Source organism: Labrus bergylta, chromosome 11 (assembly GCF_963930695.1).
Source record: "Labrus bergylta chromosome 11, fLabBer1.1, whole genome shotgun sequence".
In the NCBI taxonomy this organism is placed as follows: domain Eukaryota; kingdom Metazoa; phylum Chordata; class Actinopteri; order Labriformes; family Labridae; genus Labrus; species Labrus bergylta.
In genome coordinates this window covers 30,075,055-30,095,054 of record NC_089205.1, presented here as the reverse complement: position 1 = coordinate 30,095,054, position 20,000 = coordinate 30,075,055, and the positions used below count along the sequence as shown (strand labels likewise).

General features: G+C 42.8%; 2 protein-coding genes across 2 annotated transcripts in view; both read right to left on the bottom strand.

The window, feature by feature from the left end:
* Window positions 1–7,336: 7,336 nt before the first annotated feature.
* Window positions 7,337–11,300, bottom strand: sst1.2 (somatostatin 1, tandem duplicate 2). Its single transcript, XM_020627460.3, has 5 exons — window positions 11,173–11,300; window positions 9,782–9,967; window positions 9,507–9,691; window positions 7,641–7,857; window positions 7,337–7,484 (listed from the first exon to the last, which is right to left on the bottom strand). Exons 3-4 carry the CDS (start codon window positions 9,687–9,689, stop codon window positions 7,657–7,659), a joined length of 384 nt encoding a protein of 127 aa, XP_020483116.1. The 5' UTR covers window positions 9,690–9,691; window positions 9,782–9,967; window positions 11,173–11,300; the 3' UTR covers window positions 7,337–7,484; window positions 7,641–7,656.
* Window positions 11,301–18,603: 7,303 nt separating this feature from the next.
* col4a3 (collagen, type IV, alpha 3) overlaps window positions 18,604–20,000 on the bottom strand; it is a 33,058-nt gene continuing 31,661 nt past the window's right edge. The window contains 2 exon segments of the mRNA XM_065960747.1: window positions 18,604–19,266; window positions 19,269–19,341. Coding sequence (XP_065816819.1) covers window positions 19,082–19,266; window positions 19,269–19,341 — 258 coding nt within the window. The 3' untranslated portion in view covers window positions 18,604–19,081.

The window sequence follows — 20,000 nt, the reverse complement described above, 5'->3', positions numbered from 1 at the left end:
ACGGGCTGTGCTGCTCGCGCGTCTCCTCAGTGCTGAGTCATTCCAGACGAGTCACCTGGAGCCCCAGGTAGACAGGTGAGCTCACCTGAAACATCCAGGCTGCACGCCGCTGAAAGTAGAGGGGAGGAGTTAGACCCATCTCTCCACCTCCGCCACGTCTACCAATCAGCTTTCTTTATTTTGTGAATGTCTTGATGTTTGGTTGACTAAAGGCTCCCTTAAAAAAACTCTTCACAGAGAAGAGGATTATGGGTAATAACCCAGCTAGCAGGGAATGTTCTCACAACTTTGGCTAACATGCCCTACGAGTTCTGACAATGTTTTAAAGGTCACATATTTAAAATCCTCTTCTCCATGTTCCTCTAACTCTAACATGTGTCTCTAGTCTACAAACCCCCCAATGATGAGAAAAGTCCATCCTCTCCGTCTTCTACCTGCTCCACTTTTCAGAAAATGTGTGCTCAAACAGGCCATTTGGAGATGTTCCCTTCATGACATCACAAAGGGCAGTAGCCCCTCCCCCAGGTGGGTGACACTCCCACAGCTAGGTGTTTGTTCTGCCCTCTGAGTCTGCCTTCTCACCGTAAACAATAGGACATGGAGCGAGAAAGCACCGAGTACACCCAAGCCTTTCCAGAGAGGGGGCGTGGTCAGACACAGCTCATTTACATATTTAAAGGTACAGACACAGAAACAGTCTGTTCTGAGCAGGGCTGAAACAAAGGAGAAACAGTAAAAGAGGTTCCTGGTTCAAATCCCCGTCATGCAGGGACTTTCTGAGTGACATCAGCAGAGATTATGGATCAGCAAACGGTTTTAGAAAGTCTGAGAGAACGTAATCCGTTATCATCACAACGACCACAATCATCGACAGCAGCAGCATCATCACCTGTCTTCTGTTACCGAGCAACCACAGAAAGTCGTCTCCAGTGGAGACCGAGTGTGTGGGAGGGGGCGGGACCTCAGCTGTCAAATAGCTAATAGCAGACGACGGGACAAGTTTCACACCTGTCCAACATGGTTACCACGGGAACGGCTCAGTGACCGGTTGGGTTTCAGCAGAGGTCTGGTTCTGACAGCTGATTGGTTCAGGCTGTTGGTGTGAGTTCAGAGAAAATGGACAGCGTGTGTGTGTGTGTAGGGGGGGGGGGACTTTTCAGAACTTCAAATGAACTTCTCAAACAAGAACTCTTCTTTCAGAATTTTTCCAACAGCATGTGAAGGCACCGTTTTATATCCGCTCTGTGCTTTAAAGAGAAGTTACAACAACAAATATTCAGCACCGCGGGGTTCTTATGCAAATAAGTGTGTGTGTGTGTGTGTGTGTGTGTGTGTGTGTGTGTGTGTGTGTGTGTGTGTGCGTGTGTGTGTGTGTGTGTGTCCTCATTACTTCTCCTACATTAACTGAAACCCGACTGAGAATCTGCATCAGCTGATTTACATCACACCCTCTCAGCCAATCAGAGATCAGGATACTGTCCTGATGTTTATCCCCTCTGGCTCCTTTCAACTTGTTTCCTTGTTTCCTTTATCTTTCCCTTTTCTTTAAAATTTCCAGGCTCTTGTTTCCTCTCCTCTGAGCTTCCTCACTGTTGTGTTTCATCTCTTCGTCTCCTACCTCCTTGTTTCCTCTCCTGTTTGCTCCCCTCTTGTCTCCTCCCTTCCTCTCCTTCCTCACTTCACTAACCGACTCCTTAACTGCCTGTCAGGAGGACGTTTTCCCTCCGCTTGTCTGTCTAAACAGATTTCCCAGAATACCGCTGGGCGTCTGCGGGGGTCTCTCATAGTGCGTGCTGACCTGCTAATCATGTGAACGAGGTGACAGAGTCTGTGTGTGTGTCTGTGTGTGTGTGTGTGTGTGTGTGTGTGTGTGTGTGTGTGTGTGTGTGTGTGTGTGTGTGTGTGTGTTAGTGTGTGTGTGTTAGTGTGTGTGTGTTTGATGGACACACACCCGCTGTGTTTCTGCTCACTGATTATCCGGACTGACGGACACATTCACCTCAAGCCGTGCGTTTGATTGGCCGGCCCACAGCGAGGCGTTTTATTGGTCGGCTCCTCGGCACGGAGTTGGGAGTGACGCAGGAACCCCCCCCCCCCCCGCTACAGATGTGACATTTGAATCCATTTCAAACTTTATGGTAATTATCTCAGACAGAAATAAGAAAAACAGAGAATAAGAAAAAAAGTGAGTTTCAGAGCCCGAACCAGCTGAGTCTAGGTGTTAAAGGTGTTACAAGTGTTACAGGTGTTACAGGTGTTACATGTGTTACAGGTGTTACATGTGTTACATGTATTACAGATGTTACAGATGTTACAAGTGTTAAAGGTGTTACAGGTGTTACAGGTGTTAAAGGTGTTACAGGTGTTAAAGGTGTTACAGACATTACAGGTGTTACAGGTGTTAGGTGTTACATGTGTTACAGGTGTTAAATGTGTTACAGGTGTTAGGTGTTACATGTGTTACAGGTGTTTCAGATGTTACAAGTGTTAAAGGTGTTAAATGTGTTACAGGTGTTACATGTGTTACAGGTGTTACATTTGTTACAGGTGTTAAAGGTGTTACAGACATTACTGGTGTTACAGGTGTTAGGTGTTACAGGTGTTAGGTGTTAGGTGCTAGGTATTACATGTGTTACAGGTGTTTCAGATGTTACAAGTGTTAAAGGTGTTAAATGTGTTACAATTGTTACATGTGTTACAGGTGTTAAAGGTGTTACAGACATTACAGGAATTACAGGTGTTAAAGGTGTTAAATGTGTTACAGGTGTTACAGGTGTTTCAGATGTTACATGTGTTACAGGTGTTAAATGTGTTACAATTGTTACATGTGTTACAGGTGTTAAAGGTGTTACAGACATTACAGGAATTACAGGTGTTAAAGGTGTTAAATGTGTTACAGGTGTTACAGGTGTTTCAGATGTTACATGTGTTACAGGTGTTAAAGGTGTTACATGTGTTACAGGTGTTACAGACATTACAGGTGTTAAAGGTGTTAAATGTGTTACAATTGTTACATGTGTTACAGGTGTTAAAGGTGTTACAGACATTACAGGAATTACAGGTGTTAAAGGTGTTAAATGTGTTACAGGTGTTACAGGTGTTTCAGATGTTACATGTGTTACAGGTGTTAAAGGTGTTACATGTGTTACAGGTGTTACAGACATTACAGGTGTTAAAGGTGTTAAATGTGTTACAATTGTTACATGTGTTACAGGTGTTAAAGGTGTTACAGGTGTTAAAGGTGACATTACAGGTGTTACAGGTGTTAAAGGTGTTAAATGTGTTACAGGTGTTACAGGTGTTTCAGATGTTACATGTGTTACAGGTGTTACAGACATTACAGGTGTTAGGTGTTACAGGTGTTAGGTGTTACATGTGTTACAGGTGTTTCAGATGTTAAAGGTGTTAAAGATGTTAAATGTGTTACAGGTGTTACAGGTGTTACAGGTGTTAAAGGTGTTACATGTGTTACAGGTGTTACAGGTGTTACAGATGTTACAAGTGTTAAAGGTGTTACAGACATTACAGGTGTTAGGTGTTACAGGTGTTAGGTGTTACATGTGTTACAGGTGTTTCAGATGTTAAAGGTGTTAAAGATGTTAAATGTGTTACAGGTGTTACAGGTGTTACAGGTGTTAAAGGTGTTACATGTGTTACAGGTGTTACAGGTGTTACAGATGTTACAAGTGTTAAAGGTGTTACAGACATTACAGGTGTTAGGTGTTACAGGTGTTAGGTGTTACATGTGTTAAAGGTGTTTCAGATGTTAAAGGTGTTAAAGATGTTAAATGTGTTACAGGTGTTAGGTGTTACATGTGTTACAGGTGTTTCAGATGTTACAAGTGTTAAAGGTGTTAAATGTGTTACAGGTGTTACATGTGTTACAGGTGTTACATTTGTTACAGGTGTTAAAGGTGTTACAGACATTACAGGTGTTACAGGTGTTAGGTGCTAGGTGTTACATGTGTTACAGGTGTTTCAGATGTTACAAGTGTTAAAGGTGTTAAATGTGTTACAATTGTTACATGTGTTACAGGTGTTAAAGGTGTTACAGGTGTTAAAGGTGACATTACAGGTGTTACAGGTGTTAAAGGTGTTAAATGTGTTACAGGTGTTACAGGTGTTTCAGATGTTACATGTGTTACAGGTGTTACAGACATTACAGGTGTTAGGTGTTAGGTGTTACATCTGTTACAGGTGTTAAATGTGTTACATGTGTTACAGGTGTTAAATGTGTTACAGGTGTTACATGTGTTACAGGTGTTAAATGTGTTACATGTGTTACAGGTGTTAAAGGTGTTAAATGTGTTACAGGTGTCACAGACATTACAGGTGTTACAGGTGTTAAAGGTGTTAAATGTGTTACAGGTGTTAGGTGTTACATGTGTTACAGGTGTTACAGACATTACAGGTGTTACAGGTGTTAAAGGTGTTAAATGTGTTACAGGTGTTACAGGTGTTTCAGATGTTAAAGGTGTTCCAGGTGTTACATGTGTTACAGGTGTTAATGGTGTTAAATGTGTTACAGGTGTCACAGACATTACAGGTGTTAGGTGTTACATGTGTTACAGGTGTTTCAGATGTTAAAGGTGTTAAAGGTGTTAAATGTGTTACAGGTGTTAGGTGTTACATGTGTTACAGGTGTTACAGACATTACAGGTGTTACAGGTGTTAAATGTGTTAAATGTGTTACAGGTGTTACAGGTGTTTCAGATGTTAAAGGTGTTACAGGTGTTACATGTGTTACAGGTGTTAATGGTGTTAAATGTGTTACAGGTGTCACAGACATTACAGGTGTTAGGTGTTACATGTGTTACAGGTGTTTCAGATGTTAAAGGTGTTAAAGGTGTTAAATGTGTTACAGGTGTTAGGTGTTACATGTGTTACAGGTGTTACAGACATTACAGGTGTTACAGGTGTTAAATGTGTTAAATGTGTTACAGGTGTTACAGGTGTTTCAGATGTTAAAGGTGTTCCAGGTGTTACATGTGTTACAGGTGTTAATGGTGTTAAATGTGTTACAGGTGTCACAGACATTACAGGTGTTAGGTGTTACATGTGTTACAGGTGTTTCAGATGTTAAAGGTGTTAAAGGTGTTAAATGTGTTACAGGTGTTCCAGGTATTAAAGGTGTTACAGACATTACAGGGGTTACAGGTGTTATTATTTCCGACGCTGTCAGATAGATTTCTTTCTTTAGTCATGAGACCGTAACACCATCTTTGATCGTCTCTCGACGTAACGATGGACGTCCTCACTAAAAGTTCAAACCTGGATTATTTCACCTGTTTTTAACGTTTTCCTCTTTCTCGTCTGATTGACCTGATTCTGATCTTTGGACGATCACTTCCTGCCTGGCTGCACCTCGTCCAGCTCGGACCTGAACCCGCTGACAGGAGATTCATCCATCATCACCATGGCAACGCAGAGAGACTGTGACCAAGCAGCTGACGGAGTGAGATAACACACACACACACACACGCGCGCACACGCGCACACACGCACACACACACACACACACACACACACACACACACACACCTGTTACTCCTGATAACACTTTAATCTCTTTTCAGTGATTTCCTGGTGAAGCTGTTTTCGTTCTTTGTCTTTATTTTGTTTTTAATTAAAGTGAATTCATAAAACAGGTGAACGTGTCGGAGCTGCACTCAGCGTCTCACTCTCATTATTTACTTTGTCTATTTGTTTGTCGTTTTTTTCAAATGTTTTTGTTTTTAATAAATTATTTAAAAGTAGAAATAATGAGTTTGATGAACTCTAACTTCTCCGCTGATCTCGGGTCTGTTTGACTCTAAACGGGACCATTCAGATTTATATTGTCATCAGTATGTGCAACCAATCCCGTGGCCTTATTTTGACAGTGGGCGGGGCCAAAGATAAGTAATCTTAAAAGTACTTTAAAGGCACGTCAATGTGACCACACACACACACACACTCAGCTGTGTTTAATGTGTTGAGTCAATGTTTGCCCTCTCTCTCTCTGAGCTCCATTAAAGGTTAATTAGACTCGACCCTCTCTCTCTGTTCAAACACTGAAATCTGCTGCTGTTTCCACTCTCACTCGTCACTCCCAGTTCTCCCAGTTCTCCCAGTTCTCCCAGTTCCCCCCCCCCCCCATCCTGCATGCACGGGTCTCCTCTGGACAGCAAAGTTGTTTTAGGCAATAACAAGAAGAGTCTGAGTGAAGTGTGACTCTCTCTGATGCTAAATGTGACATAAGGAGCGTAAGTGAGACTTCCAACTGAGGAAATGTTTCCTGTATTTTAAATAGGGCTGTGGTACAGTGGTTAGCTCTGTTCCCTCACAGTGTGGAGTTCCTGGTTTGAATCCCTGTCTGTCAGGAGTCTCTCTGTGAGGAGGTTCCTGGTTTGAATCCCCGTCCTTCAGGAGTCTCTCTGTGAGGAGTCTGCATGTTCTCCTCGTTCATGTGTGGGTTCTCTCCTGGTTCTCCGTCTTTCTCCCACAGTCCAAAGACATGCTCGTTAGGTTAACTGCTGACTCTACATTCCCCGTAGGTGTGAATGTGAGTGTGTCTGGTTGTCTGTCTCTGTATGTCAGCTCTGTGATTGGCTGGTGAACAGTCCAGGGTGTAACCCCGCCTCTCGCCCAATGACAGCTGGGATCGGGATTTAAATGATGATTTCAGATTTAGCAGATTCTCATTTTAAGTAAAGAGTTTTCTTTATATGATATTTCTCACATCATGTCTGAACAAACACTAACACACTTGCTGTCGCTTTTTTGCATATAAATCTGTATATTTTTTTTAAACATGTCTATTGCTGCTATATAACTCGTGTTTTCCATTTTCTGTATCTGTGTGCTGTTCTATCCTTTGGTGCTACCTGCTGCTGGAATTTGAATTTCCCTGAGGGAACCTTTCCAAGGGATTAATAAAGTTCCTATCTTAGCTTAGACCGATGTTACGGTCTAAGTCAGTGACACCCAAGATGAGGATTTTTCAGTGATATTTATGGTCTTGGTCTGGTCTCGATCTGTTAGTTTGATCTTCACTTCAACACTACTAATATCCGACGGCGCTGAGCCCAATAAACGTTTTCTCCACAAGTCAGAGCTCAACATTTAAATTCCGGATATGGATAATAATAATTCACCACTTCCTCCTCTTTGTAAAACAAACTAACGAGCTTCGATGAGTGAAAATAGAGAATGAAAATAAAGGACAGTTTCCCCGTCAGAGGCTCCCGGCCCCGTGTTGATCCGCCTCGTTCCTCGTCCTCGTCCGCACCAGTGACAGGAATAAAAATAATCTACATGTTTGATGTTTCAACAGACTGGAGGCGGAGCCAGAAGCTTAAATGATTTCTCTCTTTAATGGATAATTACATTAATTATTCAGGTACACGACAGCCAGACAGCTGCTGATTGGTCGGTCCAGACGCACAGGTGAAGGGCAGGTGATCTGGGATTGGTCAGTTGGTCCAGTGAAGGAGTGACCCAAGCTAGGAAACAAAAATAAAGATGGTTAGACATAAGTCACATGGGCAGGGCTGAAACAGACTGTCAGGTGTGGGCGGGGCTTAAAAGGCAGGTAACTTGGTTAGGTTTAAAACAGGAAGTAAGATGTCCAAACTGGGCTATAAGAGGAAGTGAGGTACCTGGGTGGGCGGGGCTTTAGCAGGTGGTGAAGCCCTTCCAGTAGAAGTTCTTGCAGCCAGCTTTGCGTTCGCGGGGGGGCAGGTTGTTGGGGGGATCGACTGACCTCTCCAGGTTCATCTTTCCTCCTGTTGCCGTGGAGACGACCTCAGCCTCTCGCTGGGCCTCTGGCAGAGACATCTGAGCCAGCAGGTCCTCGACTGCACGTTTGCTCCATTCCTGAAAAACAAATTGGAGTTCAAAGTTTTAACATTTTGATACCGATCGATTTAGACAGTTTCACCTCCTCTGCTCTGTGTATTTCTAAGAGACATCAACGTAACATATAAATGAACCACTGCTGCTCTCTCTCGTTCTCCCTCGATGACCGTTGGTACTGTTTGTTACTATCGATCATTTTTAAACACTTAAACACTTTAAACACAACCTTACCCCTCACAACTTGAATATTTAGTTGTTGTTTTTTTAAAATCGATCTTACATTCTCAACTCCCCCAAAAGAGTGAACCTGAAGTCCTTAAAGTGCAAAGACAACACGTGAAAACCTAACTGACAGAGCTCATGCAAAATAAAAATGTTTGTGGTAGATGAAACCAAAGTGCACGATATCTCTAAAAGTAAGACGCAGCCTGGGTGTGTGACTCGAGTTATTCCAAGAGATGTTTTGTCCATGAGAAGGCGACCTGAAAACAAGGCTCAGTTTGAAGATTTGGAGACAATAAATGGAGCCAGAGCAGACGTAGGAGCTTCACACAGCAGCAGTGTAAATACTGCAGGCTTCATTTTATCGTCAGTGGGTGTCTCTCAGCAGGTGGTCCATACAAACATTATGTGATCGTTCAGGCGGAAACAACAGTGTGAGCTCATCCTCGCAGCTAATCTGCTGCTGCCCCCCCCCACCCCCTCCTCCTCCCCCTCCTCCTCCGCCTCCTCCGCTGTCGTCATGCTGCTGTTCATGAATTTTAAATGTTTTTAATATGTGTATCACCAGCTCTGGTCCAAGCTCAGGGACCAACAGGAGCAGCAGCATGGCGCTGAAATAAAACGAGCACTGTTTGAAACAAATGAAGAAAGTTGTTCTTGTTACATAATCAACGCGAGTCAGAAAGAAAAAAATCATGATGTGAAGAGATTCCTGTCCGTCTGAAGACTGAAATCTTTCTTTGTACGAGTCAATAATGTTTTTCAGCTTTTAAAAGGCAGACATGAGATATGAGTGTACAGAAAGCAAAACGATGGTGGTGGAGTACCTCAGGGTTCGATTCTCGGTCCTCTAACTTTAATTCTGTTAAAAGTGGAACTGAGGGGGAAAAGATTACCAAAAGCTTTAACCCTTTCACAACATACTGAAACAATAAGGCAGGAGCAGGAAGTTGTTCTGTTTACAGTTTCTGAAACAATTTTAGATTCTTGAAATGCTGTTGTTTTATAAGAGGGGATGGTATCCAGATAAGTCTTAGTTGATGTTTGTTTGAATGTCTCCTCTTTTAAACCTTGATAGGTATTGTTAAGTGTTGTTTGTGTCTTTGGAACGATGACTCTCCTGTCTGCACAACACATTTACCTTTAAAGCTACCAATGAAGAAACCTTGAACTTTGAACCTTTTCAGTAAACATGGTTAGTGAACACTTCACAACAATCTTTCTAAGATCAAAAGGAATCAAAAATTTAAATTTTTACACCATGAAGCTGATTGAAGGAGTGACTCTACGGCTTTGATTCCCTTTAACAGCTAATCCACAAAGGGAATGATTAAGTGTTTAAAGACCTCTCACCAGTTAAATAAAAAAAGACTTTTGAAGACCTCTAAATGATCTGCATGAACCCTGGTAAAAATGGAGTTCTGATTGGATGTCGGCGCGCTCACCTGTGACAGGAGCCCAGCGCCGCGAGCTCTTTGCAGCAGCCGATGGTGTCGCAGCTCAAGCTCCAGGTCCTGGTTCTGGTCCTGGTACTGGTCCTGGTCTGCTTCGAGCTGAGAGGAAACGCCGGGGCTGCACAGAACCATCGCTACAACAACCAAGATGGCGGGACAACGCACACACTGCATACCTGCCAGAACATCAGGAGGAGAAGAAGATGAGATACGCTGAAAAATAAAGAGGGAAGAAATCAAGAGAAAGAGGAGGAGAAAGTTCATACTGTCTGCTGGTCGGGGATCTTCTGCTCCTGCTACTGCTTCTGGTTCTGGTTCTGGTTTGGTCTCTGGTCCTGGTCCTCTCACTGCAGCTCTTTTTGAAGCCTGACGCCCCGCCTCCTGCAGGTCACATGACGCGGCGTGTTTGATAGACAGCTGGAGGGCTGCAGAGTGATGAAGGAATGCGGGGCCTGGAGTTAAACAAACCTGCATTAGTCCTTATTGACTTTAAATGGAGTCTGAACAATAAAACAATCAAACTGTGAGCAGCGGCGGCGTCGTGCAGCCGCCGGCGCTCGTCTTCAGCAAATACAACGGCGGAATGTCCGGCTGAAGAGCGGGGGGAATTAACGGAGCGTTCAGAGGATTAGCAGACTTCATTAGCACTCGCTGATATCTCCATTAAACAAAGAGGCAGAAGCAGCGGAGAGCCGCCCACTCCACATTTAGTGAGAACAAACACTTTGAGTGAGCAGGAAAACACTTTGAGTCGGTTTGAAATGTTCTGCAGACACGATGAGACATCAGGAAACCCCGACACTCACACACGACTCGCAGCAGAAACACTGCAGTCCAAAGTTCTGTGAAGAGTCTTCTTCAGTCGGTCACAGCGATTGTTTAAATGTTCTACTTTATTTTGACATGTTAGTGTTGTGGGTGAGGACGTGGTTAGGACTGTAGTTCAGGTGTTGTTCAGGTGATGTCGGTCAGAACACCAGTGAAGCAGTTTCTCCTTTATTCCAACATGTTGAAATACAGCCAAGTTGGTACAGTAGCTGGGCATAGGTATCTGTTAGGATGTAAGAATATCTGTCTGTGTGTGTGTGTGTGTGTGTGTGTGTGTGTGTGTGTGTGTGTGTGTGTTATATGGGTATTAGTGTGGTCTGCAAAACAATAAAGGCAGAGATTAAATGTAAATTAATAAATAAAGTGTACATTTCCCCGTTGTGGGATAAATAAAGGATTATAACTTAATAACTTTTCACTTTTTATTAGTATTTTTTATTGTATTTTACCTTGTGAAGTATGGAAGCTATCTGATGAAGTGTGTGGTGTGGTGTCTGTTTTGAAGCTGTAGTTTCCTGTAAAGGATTATTAAAGGGTCTATTTTATCTTATTAAACACTGTTTCTGGATTCATGTTCACCAATATCCTGTTGCTAATACAAAGTGAGCACTTTAAGTCACAGGACACACTATGATAAGCAATCAGTAAATGTACACACATAAGCCATGTTAGCTAAACATATAGCATAACAGTTAGCCATGTGACAGCCAGCAAGCTAATCGCTAAGCTAATCGTTAGCGCGCTAATGCTAACATGCTAATATCACTTCTACTTCTGAACATAAAACATCAACTGAATCATAACTGAATCATTTACTTCCAGTACTTACAAGGTTCTCATGGACACACACAATAAAGCCCTCAACACAACAGGTGACTCAGGCAGAGCAGTTAACTCTCTAACTGAACTACATGAGGTGAGTACAGCTGCACATGGTGGAAGGGGCGGGGCTATGACGTCATCACCCAGAGATTTGGCTCTAGAGAAGGCCTGGGTCAGATGTCACACACATTAACACACATGAGGTCAAGGGTCACCATCCTCGTTGCCTAGGTTACGCCACACTGTCACTAAACAAAGACTCAGATTCCCAGAATTCACTTTTTAGTGGAATAAGACGTAAACTAAAACAAAGACAGGAGCTTTTGGGAAAGCTCAGGGTGAAGCCGTGTCTTCTCTTCGTCGTCTCTTCGTCTTCTCTTCATCGTCTCTTCATCGTCTCTTCATCGTCTCTTCGTCGTCTCTTCGTCGTCTCTTCGTCGTCTCTTCGTCTTCTCTTCGTCGTCTCTTCGTCGTCTCTCCGTCTTCTCTCCGTCGTCTCTCCGTCGTCTCTCCGTCGTCTCTCCGTCGTCTCTCCGTCTTCTCTCCGTCGTCTCTCCGTCGTCTCTCCGTCGTCTCTCCGTCGTCTCTCCGTCTTCTCTCCGTCTTCTCTTCGTCGTCTCTCCGTCGTCTCTCCGTCTTCTCTCCGTCGTCTCTCCGTCGTCTCTCCGTCGTCTCTCCGTCGTCTCTCCGTCTTCTCTCCGTCGTCTCTCCGTCTTCTCTCCGTCTTCTCTTCGTCTTCTCTTCGTCGTCTCTTCGTCGTCTCTCCGTCTTCTCTCCGTCGTCTCTCCGTCGTCTCTCCGTCGTCTCTCCGTCTTCTCTCCGTCGTCTCTCCGTCGTCTCTCCGTCGTCTCTCCGTCGTCTCTCCGTCTTCTCTCCGTCGTCTCTCCGTCGTCTCTCCGTCGTCTCTCCGTCTTCTCTCCGTCTTCTCTTCGTCGTCTCTCCGTCGTCTCTCCGTCGTCTCTTCGTCGTCTCTCATCGTCTCTTCATCGTCTCTTCATCGTCTCTTCATCGTCTCTCATCTTCTCTTCATCGTCTCTTCATCTTCTCTTCATCTTCTCTTCATCTTCTCTTCATCGTCTCTTCATCGTCTCTTCATCTTCTCTTCATCTTCTCTTCATCTTCTCTTCTTCGTCTCTTCATCGTCTCTTCATCTTCTCTTCATCTTCTCTTCATCTTCTCTTCTTCGTCTCTTCATCTTCTCTTCATCGTCTCTTCATCGTCTCTTCATCTTCTCTTCATCTTCTCTTCATCTTCTCTTCTTCGTCTCTTCATCGTCTCTTCATCTTCTCTTCATCGTCTCTTCATCTTCTCTTCAAGCTCTTAGGCTGGTAGCCTGCTGGTTCTCAACTGGTGGGTTGGGACCTAAAAGTGGGTCGCTTAGCCATTTTCAGAGGATTTGTGCCTTGGGAAAAAAAAAGCGCCAAACAGTCAATGAAGAACTTTTAAAACATGTTTGATTTGTTATCGTCTCTTTGTTCTGTCTCATGTTTTGAGGTCATCAGAAATTTGGGAGTCGCAGTTTCTCATTAAGGAATCGGTGGAGGGCCCTGAGGGTAGACCAGTTAAGAACAACAAGTGTTATGTTTGTATTTCTTCATTAAAGAGATTGTTTGTCATTTCAGTTGATCATATCACTAATGATGCATAAAGCTTATGTTCATGATTGTTTCAGTCGGAGGTTTTATCGGCTCGCTGTGACTGATTCAATCACTTCTCTTGAGAGACCCAGGCGGCCTGCTGAGTAGCTCGGTCTGTAGGGTCTTTGTTTTGGAACTCGAGGGTCGCAGGTTCAAGTCCTGGTGCCGATCAAAGTATGGAAACTGATCTGGTGGCTCGGGAGAGGCACTCTGACATCACGTCTGCAGGTCCTGTTTGTTCATGTGTGTGTTTTAAGTCCTGTGTCTGAGAGAATCATGTAGAGTCTCTTTAACGTCTGCTGTGATCGTCTGAGAGGAGAAACAAACACACCTGAGCCTCCTGAAAATCAACCAGGTGACCTCAATCTGCCTCACCTGTGCTCCTTTTACCATCGACTAAAAAATCGATACACTATAGTACCGCGATATTTTGTGTGGCGGTATTATGGCGGCCAAGTATCGATATTTATGGTATAATATATTAGAAATGCTTTTTAAAAGGCTGAAGGCGTTCATTTTGAACATGTTGCATTGTTAATTATCATGTTTAAGTTCAATTAGACTGAAATACAAATACAAAAAACTGAAGTGAGATGAACAGAATGAGGATTTTATCAAATTTGAAAAAACAGTTCTTGATTTAGTTCAGTGTAGTGGACATAATGTGCAGGTAAAAAGCTTAATCGCAATATATTGTATCGCAATTCTCAGCATATTGCGAAATGATTGCAATAGAATGGTATCGTGTCTCGAGTATCGGGATAATATCGTATCGTGGGGACTCGGTGATTCCCACCCCTGCCATCTACAGTTCGTTTGCTCTGGTCTGAATCACGGACCAACGAGTTCCAATGGCGACAATAAATAAGGCTGTCAGCATTAATGAGTTAATCACATTAATCTCATGTTATTTTGTCACTGTTACGTGCCGTAGTTTTGTGTTTTGTGTGTGTTTTCTCTCTCTCCTGTGTGTGTGCTCCCCAGGTGTTGCTCCTCAGCCTCAGAGTGCCCAGCCACACCTGTGGCTAGTTACTAATCAGGAGCGAACTATAAAGAGCAGGAGAGAGGAGGCTGCCAGCTGCTTGTGGGTCGTTGGACTGTGTGTGTCTTTGACTGGAAATGTAGTGTGATCCTTCTGTGGAAGGATTGTGTTCTGATTAAGGCCTCATTGTTTATATCTTGATTGTTAGTTTGGAATTGTGTTTAAGATTGATTGGCTTGTCTTTTGTTTTGGTGTTTTTTAGAATCATTCAATGAATCATTTTAAAATTCGCTTATATTTAGTTCCTATTTCTTTTCCCTGGGTTTTAATTTCTTGTTACTCCCCTCATCCTGTAGCCATCTTGGGGAACATAACAGTCCCTTCAGGCTCTCCGTAGATAGTGGTCCTCAGTGTCTCCCTGTAGTCTCACTGATGATAAAGAAGAACACTGCTGCATCTTTGAACGTCTCATTTCACTTTAACAAACTCTCAGACAGTAATATCCACCTGATGACATCACACATTGACCTGGTGACATCACACATTGACCTGGTGACATCACACGTTGACCTTTGTTACCGTTCCTCTGAGCTGTTTGACCTCACTTTGGGATACCTAACCACTTCCTGTTCCTGTGCTCAACTTCCTGTCCTAACCTTCCATCTATGGAAGGGCCTTACTTTATTCAAATAAAAGCACACAGCAAGTAAAGTACTCTCATTTGCTTTTTTTTAAAGACAAGACAGCAAGTTAGTACTTGAGCTTAGACGAGACGAACACTGAAAATAAAAGCCTAACAGTTTGATCTTTCAATGCAAAAAAAAAAAAGAATTTCAACAATGTGATTAATGGTGATGTGAAATGTAATCGTTTGACAGCTCTAATAAAGATCTCAGGTTCATTCTTCAAGCTGCTCAGTGGAGCATGAAGCAATGAAGTCAGACTTCGGGGTGTAAAAGTACCCCGATCTCTGCATTACTGGTCTCATAGAGCAATGCTCTCTGTGAGTCTCATTCCCGCGGCTCTGATCTGTGTTCATTATGTCACAAAATGTCTGAATTCAGTTTTAACTGCATTTTACAACTTTTGGGACCTCATGATTATTTAAGTGTTCATATCGTGAAGTTGATGAAGAATCCTCTGATGTACAGACGTCTCTTTCTGAAGTTAAGCATAAGGTACAGACACCAGAAAGGCCTCTACAGTCGGTGCACCTCGTGGGGACTTGGACTTGAATGGGTGTGAATCTGACTTCTGGGGCTTTTGCGGCCAGCCTCAAGTGGCCACTCCAGGAACTGCAGTTTCTTACACTTCGTTATTGACTGCGTCTTTCAACTCGGGAGATTGTTGTAAACACATTTAAAATGATTAAATAAAATCGTATCCTCCCCGTCTGAGGTGAAGGAGGGTCGAGCGATTTAACCTTCAGGTGGCGCTCTTCTTCCTTTGAACTGAACGTTTGAGGTAAAAGTTTTAAAAAAAGTTGAGGACATTGGTCTTCATCACTTTCTTCCAGGTGCTAATAATCAAGACATTACTCACGGCTGGTTGCCGTGGTTACACATTAACAGTGAGCAGTCGTTGCCGTGGAGCTGCTGGAATGGGCAAACACACACAAACTGGTGTGAGGGGGGCGTGATGGGAAAGTGATGACATCACTCTTCCTCCTTGTGAGGCGTACAGTTTTTGTTTCCACGCTGAGTCACTGAGTGAAGTCACAAACAGGAAATCACTTTAATGTCTTCATTTGGACTGAAGGTGAGTTTCAACTCGGCTGGAAATGTTCCGCTGCTTCATCGTGTGAATGGATTAGAAACCTCTGATGGTCATTTTACCCAGCAGCCTCTACCATCAGGGTGTGGATGTGTGGGTGTGACCTGCAGTGTAAATGAGCTTTGAGGAGTCAGAAGACTAGAGAAGAAATATAAAAACTCAAGTGCACTTTTTTCAACACAGGAGGTCATCGCTCACTTTAAAAGCAAAAGCTCAGTTTTGTACTTATATAGTATATTTAATATTTAATTTGGGGAATAAAAGTATTTACATAAATTCAATCAAACGACAGAAGAAGCTCAGAATGTCCTCCAGCCAATTCAAATAATCGAATATCTGAACATCGATTAAAAACAGGACTAACAGATACTGATAATACGTTTCAAAACACGCTTCATAAAAACATTTTCTGTTTGTTTCATAACAGACAGAAAAACACAGACAGTGTTTTATGTAAAACATGTTTTTATTCTACTAAACAAGAATCCTATTCACAGAAAACACAATATGTCGTGTGAATGAAGTTCAACAGGGTCCGAATATTTACACCAGAGAAGTCACGAGCGTCTCAAACCTTTTAAAGTTTCATGTTGTCTGACACTGTAAACTCTGATTAATGTCACCATTTACACAGAATATAAAGAAAAAAAAGGTCCAAATCAACTACAAGACCCAGAGTGCATTGCTGTGAAATCCTCCACTTACAGAGCTCTCAAAGTTGCCACTTTCTTTTCACTTTAAGTTCTCTCATAGCTCTATCTGGTGGCCATCAGAGGAACTGCAGCTTCTTCTTCTTTTTTTTTTCTCTTTCTTTTTGGTGCTTTGGCTCTGCCCTCATGTGGCGGCAGCAGGTACTGCAGCTCCAGTGTTAGTCTAAGTGTTGACAGCAGTGGTACACAAACAAAACATTTTCCTTTACTGCTGCCTTCCATACGTTCAGTCACTTCCTGTTGACCTATTGTTAATTGTTGAATTATTAATTTCCATTTATTTCTCACAGTTTAATCTAGTCTGCATGGACACATTTTTACAATCTTAATGAATTTCGATTATTATTTTAATGACTTCAGGTGTTGGGCTTAAAGACCCAGCACCCCCCTTGGTGTTTTTCTTTGACAGCACACAGACGGAGCAAACTGTGAGCCTCAATCCTCGGGAAGACGATCTGGTTTGGATTTGAAAACAGAATACATTTCCAATCAGACGACAGCAGCAGGTGAATCTGTGTCGGTCTGAAGGTAAGACTCTGTGCTCAGGTACTTCAGAGCACTTTATCACGGAAAGGCGCTCAGAGCAGAACACTTATTAGAGGATGATTTGATATATTTTGTGTTTCATGTCGTAATTATGAAACACAAAATAGACATCTTGCTCACTGTCACGTCTGTTGATGCTCATGATGTTATAAATGTTTTTCACTCTGTAAAGTTCTTTATGTATGAACAGTGCTCTATCAATAAACATGCCTCGCCTTGTAGCAGTACATCCAGTGTCAACACAAGAATCACAGACTGTAAATATGAATGTTTTGAAGCCTGAGTGGCGTCCCCCGTCTGTCCCTGCAGGGGGCGCTGGAGTCCCATCGATGGCGGTCTCCATGCTGGAAATGCTGTCTCAGTCTAACTTTCAGTCAACCTAACGACAGGCTGAGAGCTGGAGCTGAGGCGGGTTTTAAACCTCCTGACAAACCGTTACACCGCGCCCACCTGTCAATCAGGTCAGCTACACGCCTTATTGTGAATAACTCTTATCCTTCATCAAATCAAAACTGATGAGTCATCAAAACATTCACCCCCCGTACAGTGTGTGTCCATCCAGACATGAGCTAATCACACCTATTTGGTTTTTTGAACCAGGCTGTAAACATGTTCATCTCTGCTGTAAAAACAGGCTTTTTAGAATGGGTGTGTATGTGACTTCCTGTGCTTCTGCAGCCAGCCTCTAGTGGACACTCGAGGCACTGCAGGATTTTACACTCTAGGGGTATCAGTGGTAGTATTTAAAACAGTCACAGCACTCGTAGTTGTAGTGTTAGTGGTGGGAACGTTTACAGGAGAGGACGTGGCGTTAATGTCAGCACCATTAGGATTAATGCAGACGCCGCTCTTACAGTAGTAGTAGCAGTAAGTAATACATGAGTACACTTTTAACAATTAAATTAAACATTTTCTCATTATTCTTGTTTACTTGGAAAACAAAATGGTGATTGTTGCAGCAGGTAATAAGATGTGATGTTCTTTTGTTTAAATGAATGATGAAGAAGGAAAATTACAAACCTACATTTGTGTACTTAAAAAAGAAATCTGAAGTAGAGAGATGTTTCAAACTGAAGGTTAAGAAATCCGCCCTCTGATTGGACGACTCTTTGAACTAAGTTCCCTGCTCTTTATCTTAAAGTTGTATCTCCAAACGTTTGGATGAAACGCATATCACTGCTGGTGTGAAGAAGCACCGTGGTCCTCAGTAGTATTCATATTTACAGTCGTAGATTCAGTCAGTAGTTGAAGCAGCGTTGGCGTTCACAGACTCTTCATACACACTCGACAGCGGCCGATCAGACTTCCTGGAAACGCTCCAGTGTCCGCCTGAGGCTTCGGTTTACTGCGGGGGCGATGGAAATTCACAGATATGTTATCACAAGCGAGAGAGAGAAAACATCAATCACACAACCAGGTCAGTTTATTTCAAACACACGCAGTTTATAGAGTCACTGTTTTAAAGAAAAATCCTGACTTTATTCAAATAAAATCTACATCCTGCCTCTGGTTGTTCCTCAGCTATCATTTTATAGTACCGGTACTTTGTGGAGCTTTCATACATCTTTGAAGGACGTCTTTAACCAGGTAGCCCTTTGCAGCTCCAACACAGGCTAACAATGCTAACATTAGCATAGAAAAGGAGTCCACTTTGATCAACAACATGGTGAAGTGGATTTTACAGAATATGTGACCTTTAAGCAGGTTATTCTTTAGGTTGTAGTTAACATAATTCTAACACACCAACCTAAAAATGTCTTTTGAGGTTCAACTTAAAACATCCTGAACAGCTCCAGCTTCGTATTAGTTACTTCTGGCTACTAAAAGGAAAAAAAGTTATTCCGTTAAAGCTTACCTTTAGGCATAAAACTATAGTCCTCTGACCTCAAGTGGACTCTTCTTATGTGTAACTTTTCACAGTGATAAAGGCGTTTAACACCTGAGCCATGTTGGCGAGTACCTGAATGTGTTGTGTACCTCAATATGCTGATGACACCGTTCTGTCCCAATATCAATAAAATTTCACTTTACATATGTTGACAACGTTTACTGGACATGAAAATGTAATTTAAAGTTTGACGTACCCGGACTTGTAGTTGTTATCTACCTAAACATGTAGGCTTGCGTTTTTTAACTGAACTTATTGGTTACCTGAACATGTTTTTAAAAGCGTCGTTTACCTGTACGTGTTAGCTTAAAGTCCTGAAAGGTGTGTTTAAATGTGTCCTGTTACTGACCAAACTTCTCAAACTTGGTGTTTACCTAAGCTCATAGAATGTGTCCTTTAAACTGTACTGCATCCAAACACTGTAAAAAAGTGTTGAGTACCTGGTTGGATCCTGAAAGGTGCACTGTACCTGACATGTCGTTGGGGTTGAGAGCAGCCAGCCAGTAGCTGTACGAGTCGGTGTAGTAGTTGCAGGTTCCTCGTCCGTGACACTCGATGAAGGGATCTTCCGGAAGTTTTCCAGACACGATCCAGGAGAGGCGAGAGGCTGACCGGATCCCTCCGCCCCGACTCCCGTTTCCTACAGACCAACAGCAACGGTCAAAGCTTCAGCACTTAAACTACAAAGACACTCAAAGAATTTCACTCCTTGTAAACTTTAGTGTATCACACCAGCAAAATCTAGACCACCTGCAGATTTTAGAGTTAAATTTATTGGACTGTTGATCAATCCTCAAACAGACCTTTAGATGTTACACTGGCAAATATGGGAAACTAAATAGAGCTGAAATAAACTGACGATTATATGGACTAAACTGTGTGTGTTGTTATGAACGTGCACACAGCGAGTAGAGTATTCACAACCTTTTAAATACCGTCGTCCCAGGTAACCTAACATCCAATTACCAGGATATGTATACTGCATCTAGTGGTACACCTGTATACTACAGTACTTGTGCTTCTTATGAAGCAGCATGCAAGCAGATGTAGGCTGTGTCCCATTTCAGGGACAGGAGAGTTCAGAGGCTCTATTACCCAACCTATTCCGAGATTGCGGGCAAACTCTCAAGCGGCCTAGTAGTTCACTTTCTACTACTCTACTCTCTACTAAATCTAAGTAACTGGTTTCAACTCAATCAAACAGCTGAGCATACTAATCGTAACAAAAGAAATAGAAAAAGGAATCTGCTTTACCTCACCGATGACTTACAGGATGGTCTGAGATAAGACCCAAAGGGC

What these genes read in the sequence shown, in the direction of transcription:
- sst1.2 (XM_020627460.3), bottom strand. Translation starts at nt 9,689, where the DNA reads ATGCAGTGTGTGCGTTGTCCCGCCATCTTGGTTGTTGTAGCGATGGTT. An exon ending in GCGCTGGGCTCCTGTCACAG is followed by an intron (nt 7,858 to 9,506) that starts GTGAGCGCGCCG and finishes TTTGTTTTTCAG; the next exon opens with GAATGGAGCAAACGTGCAGT.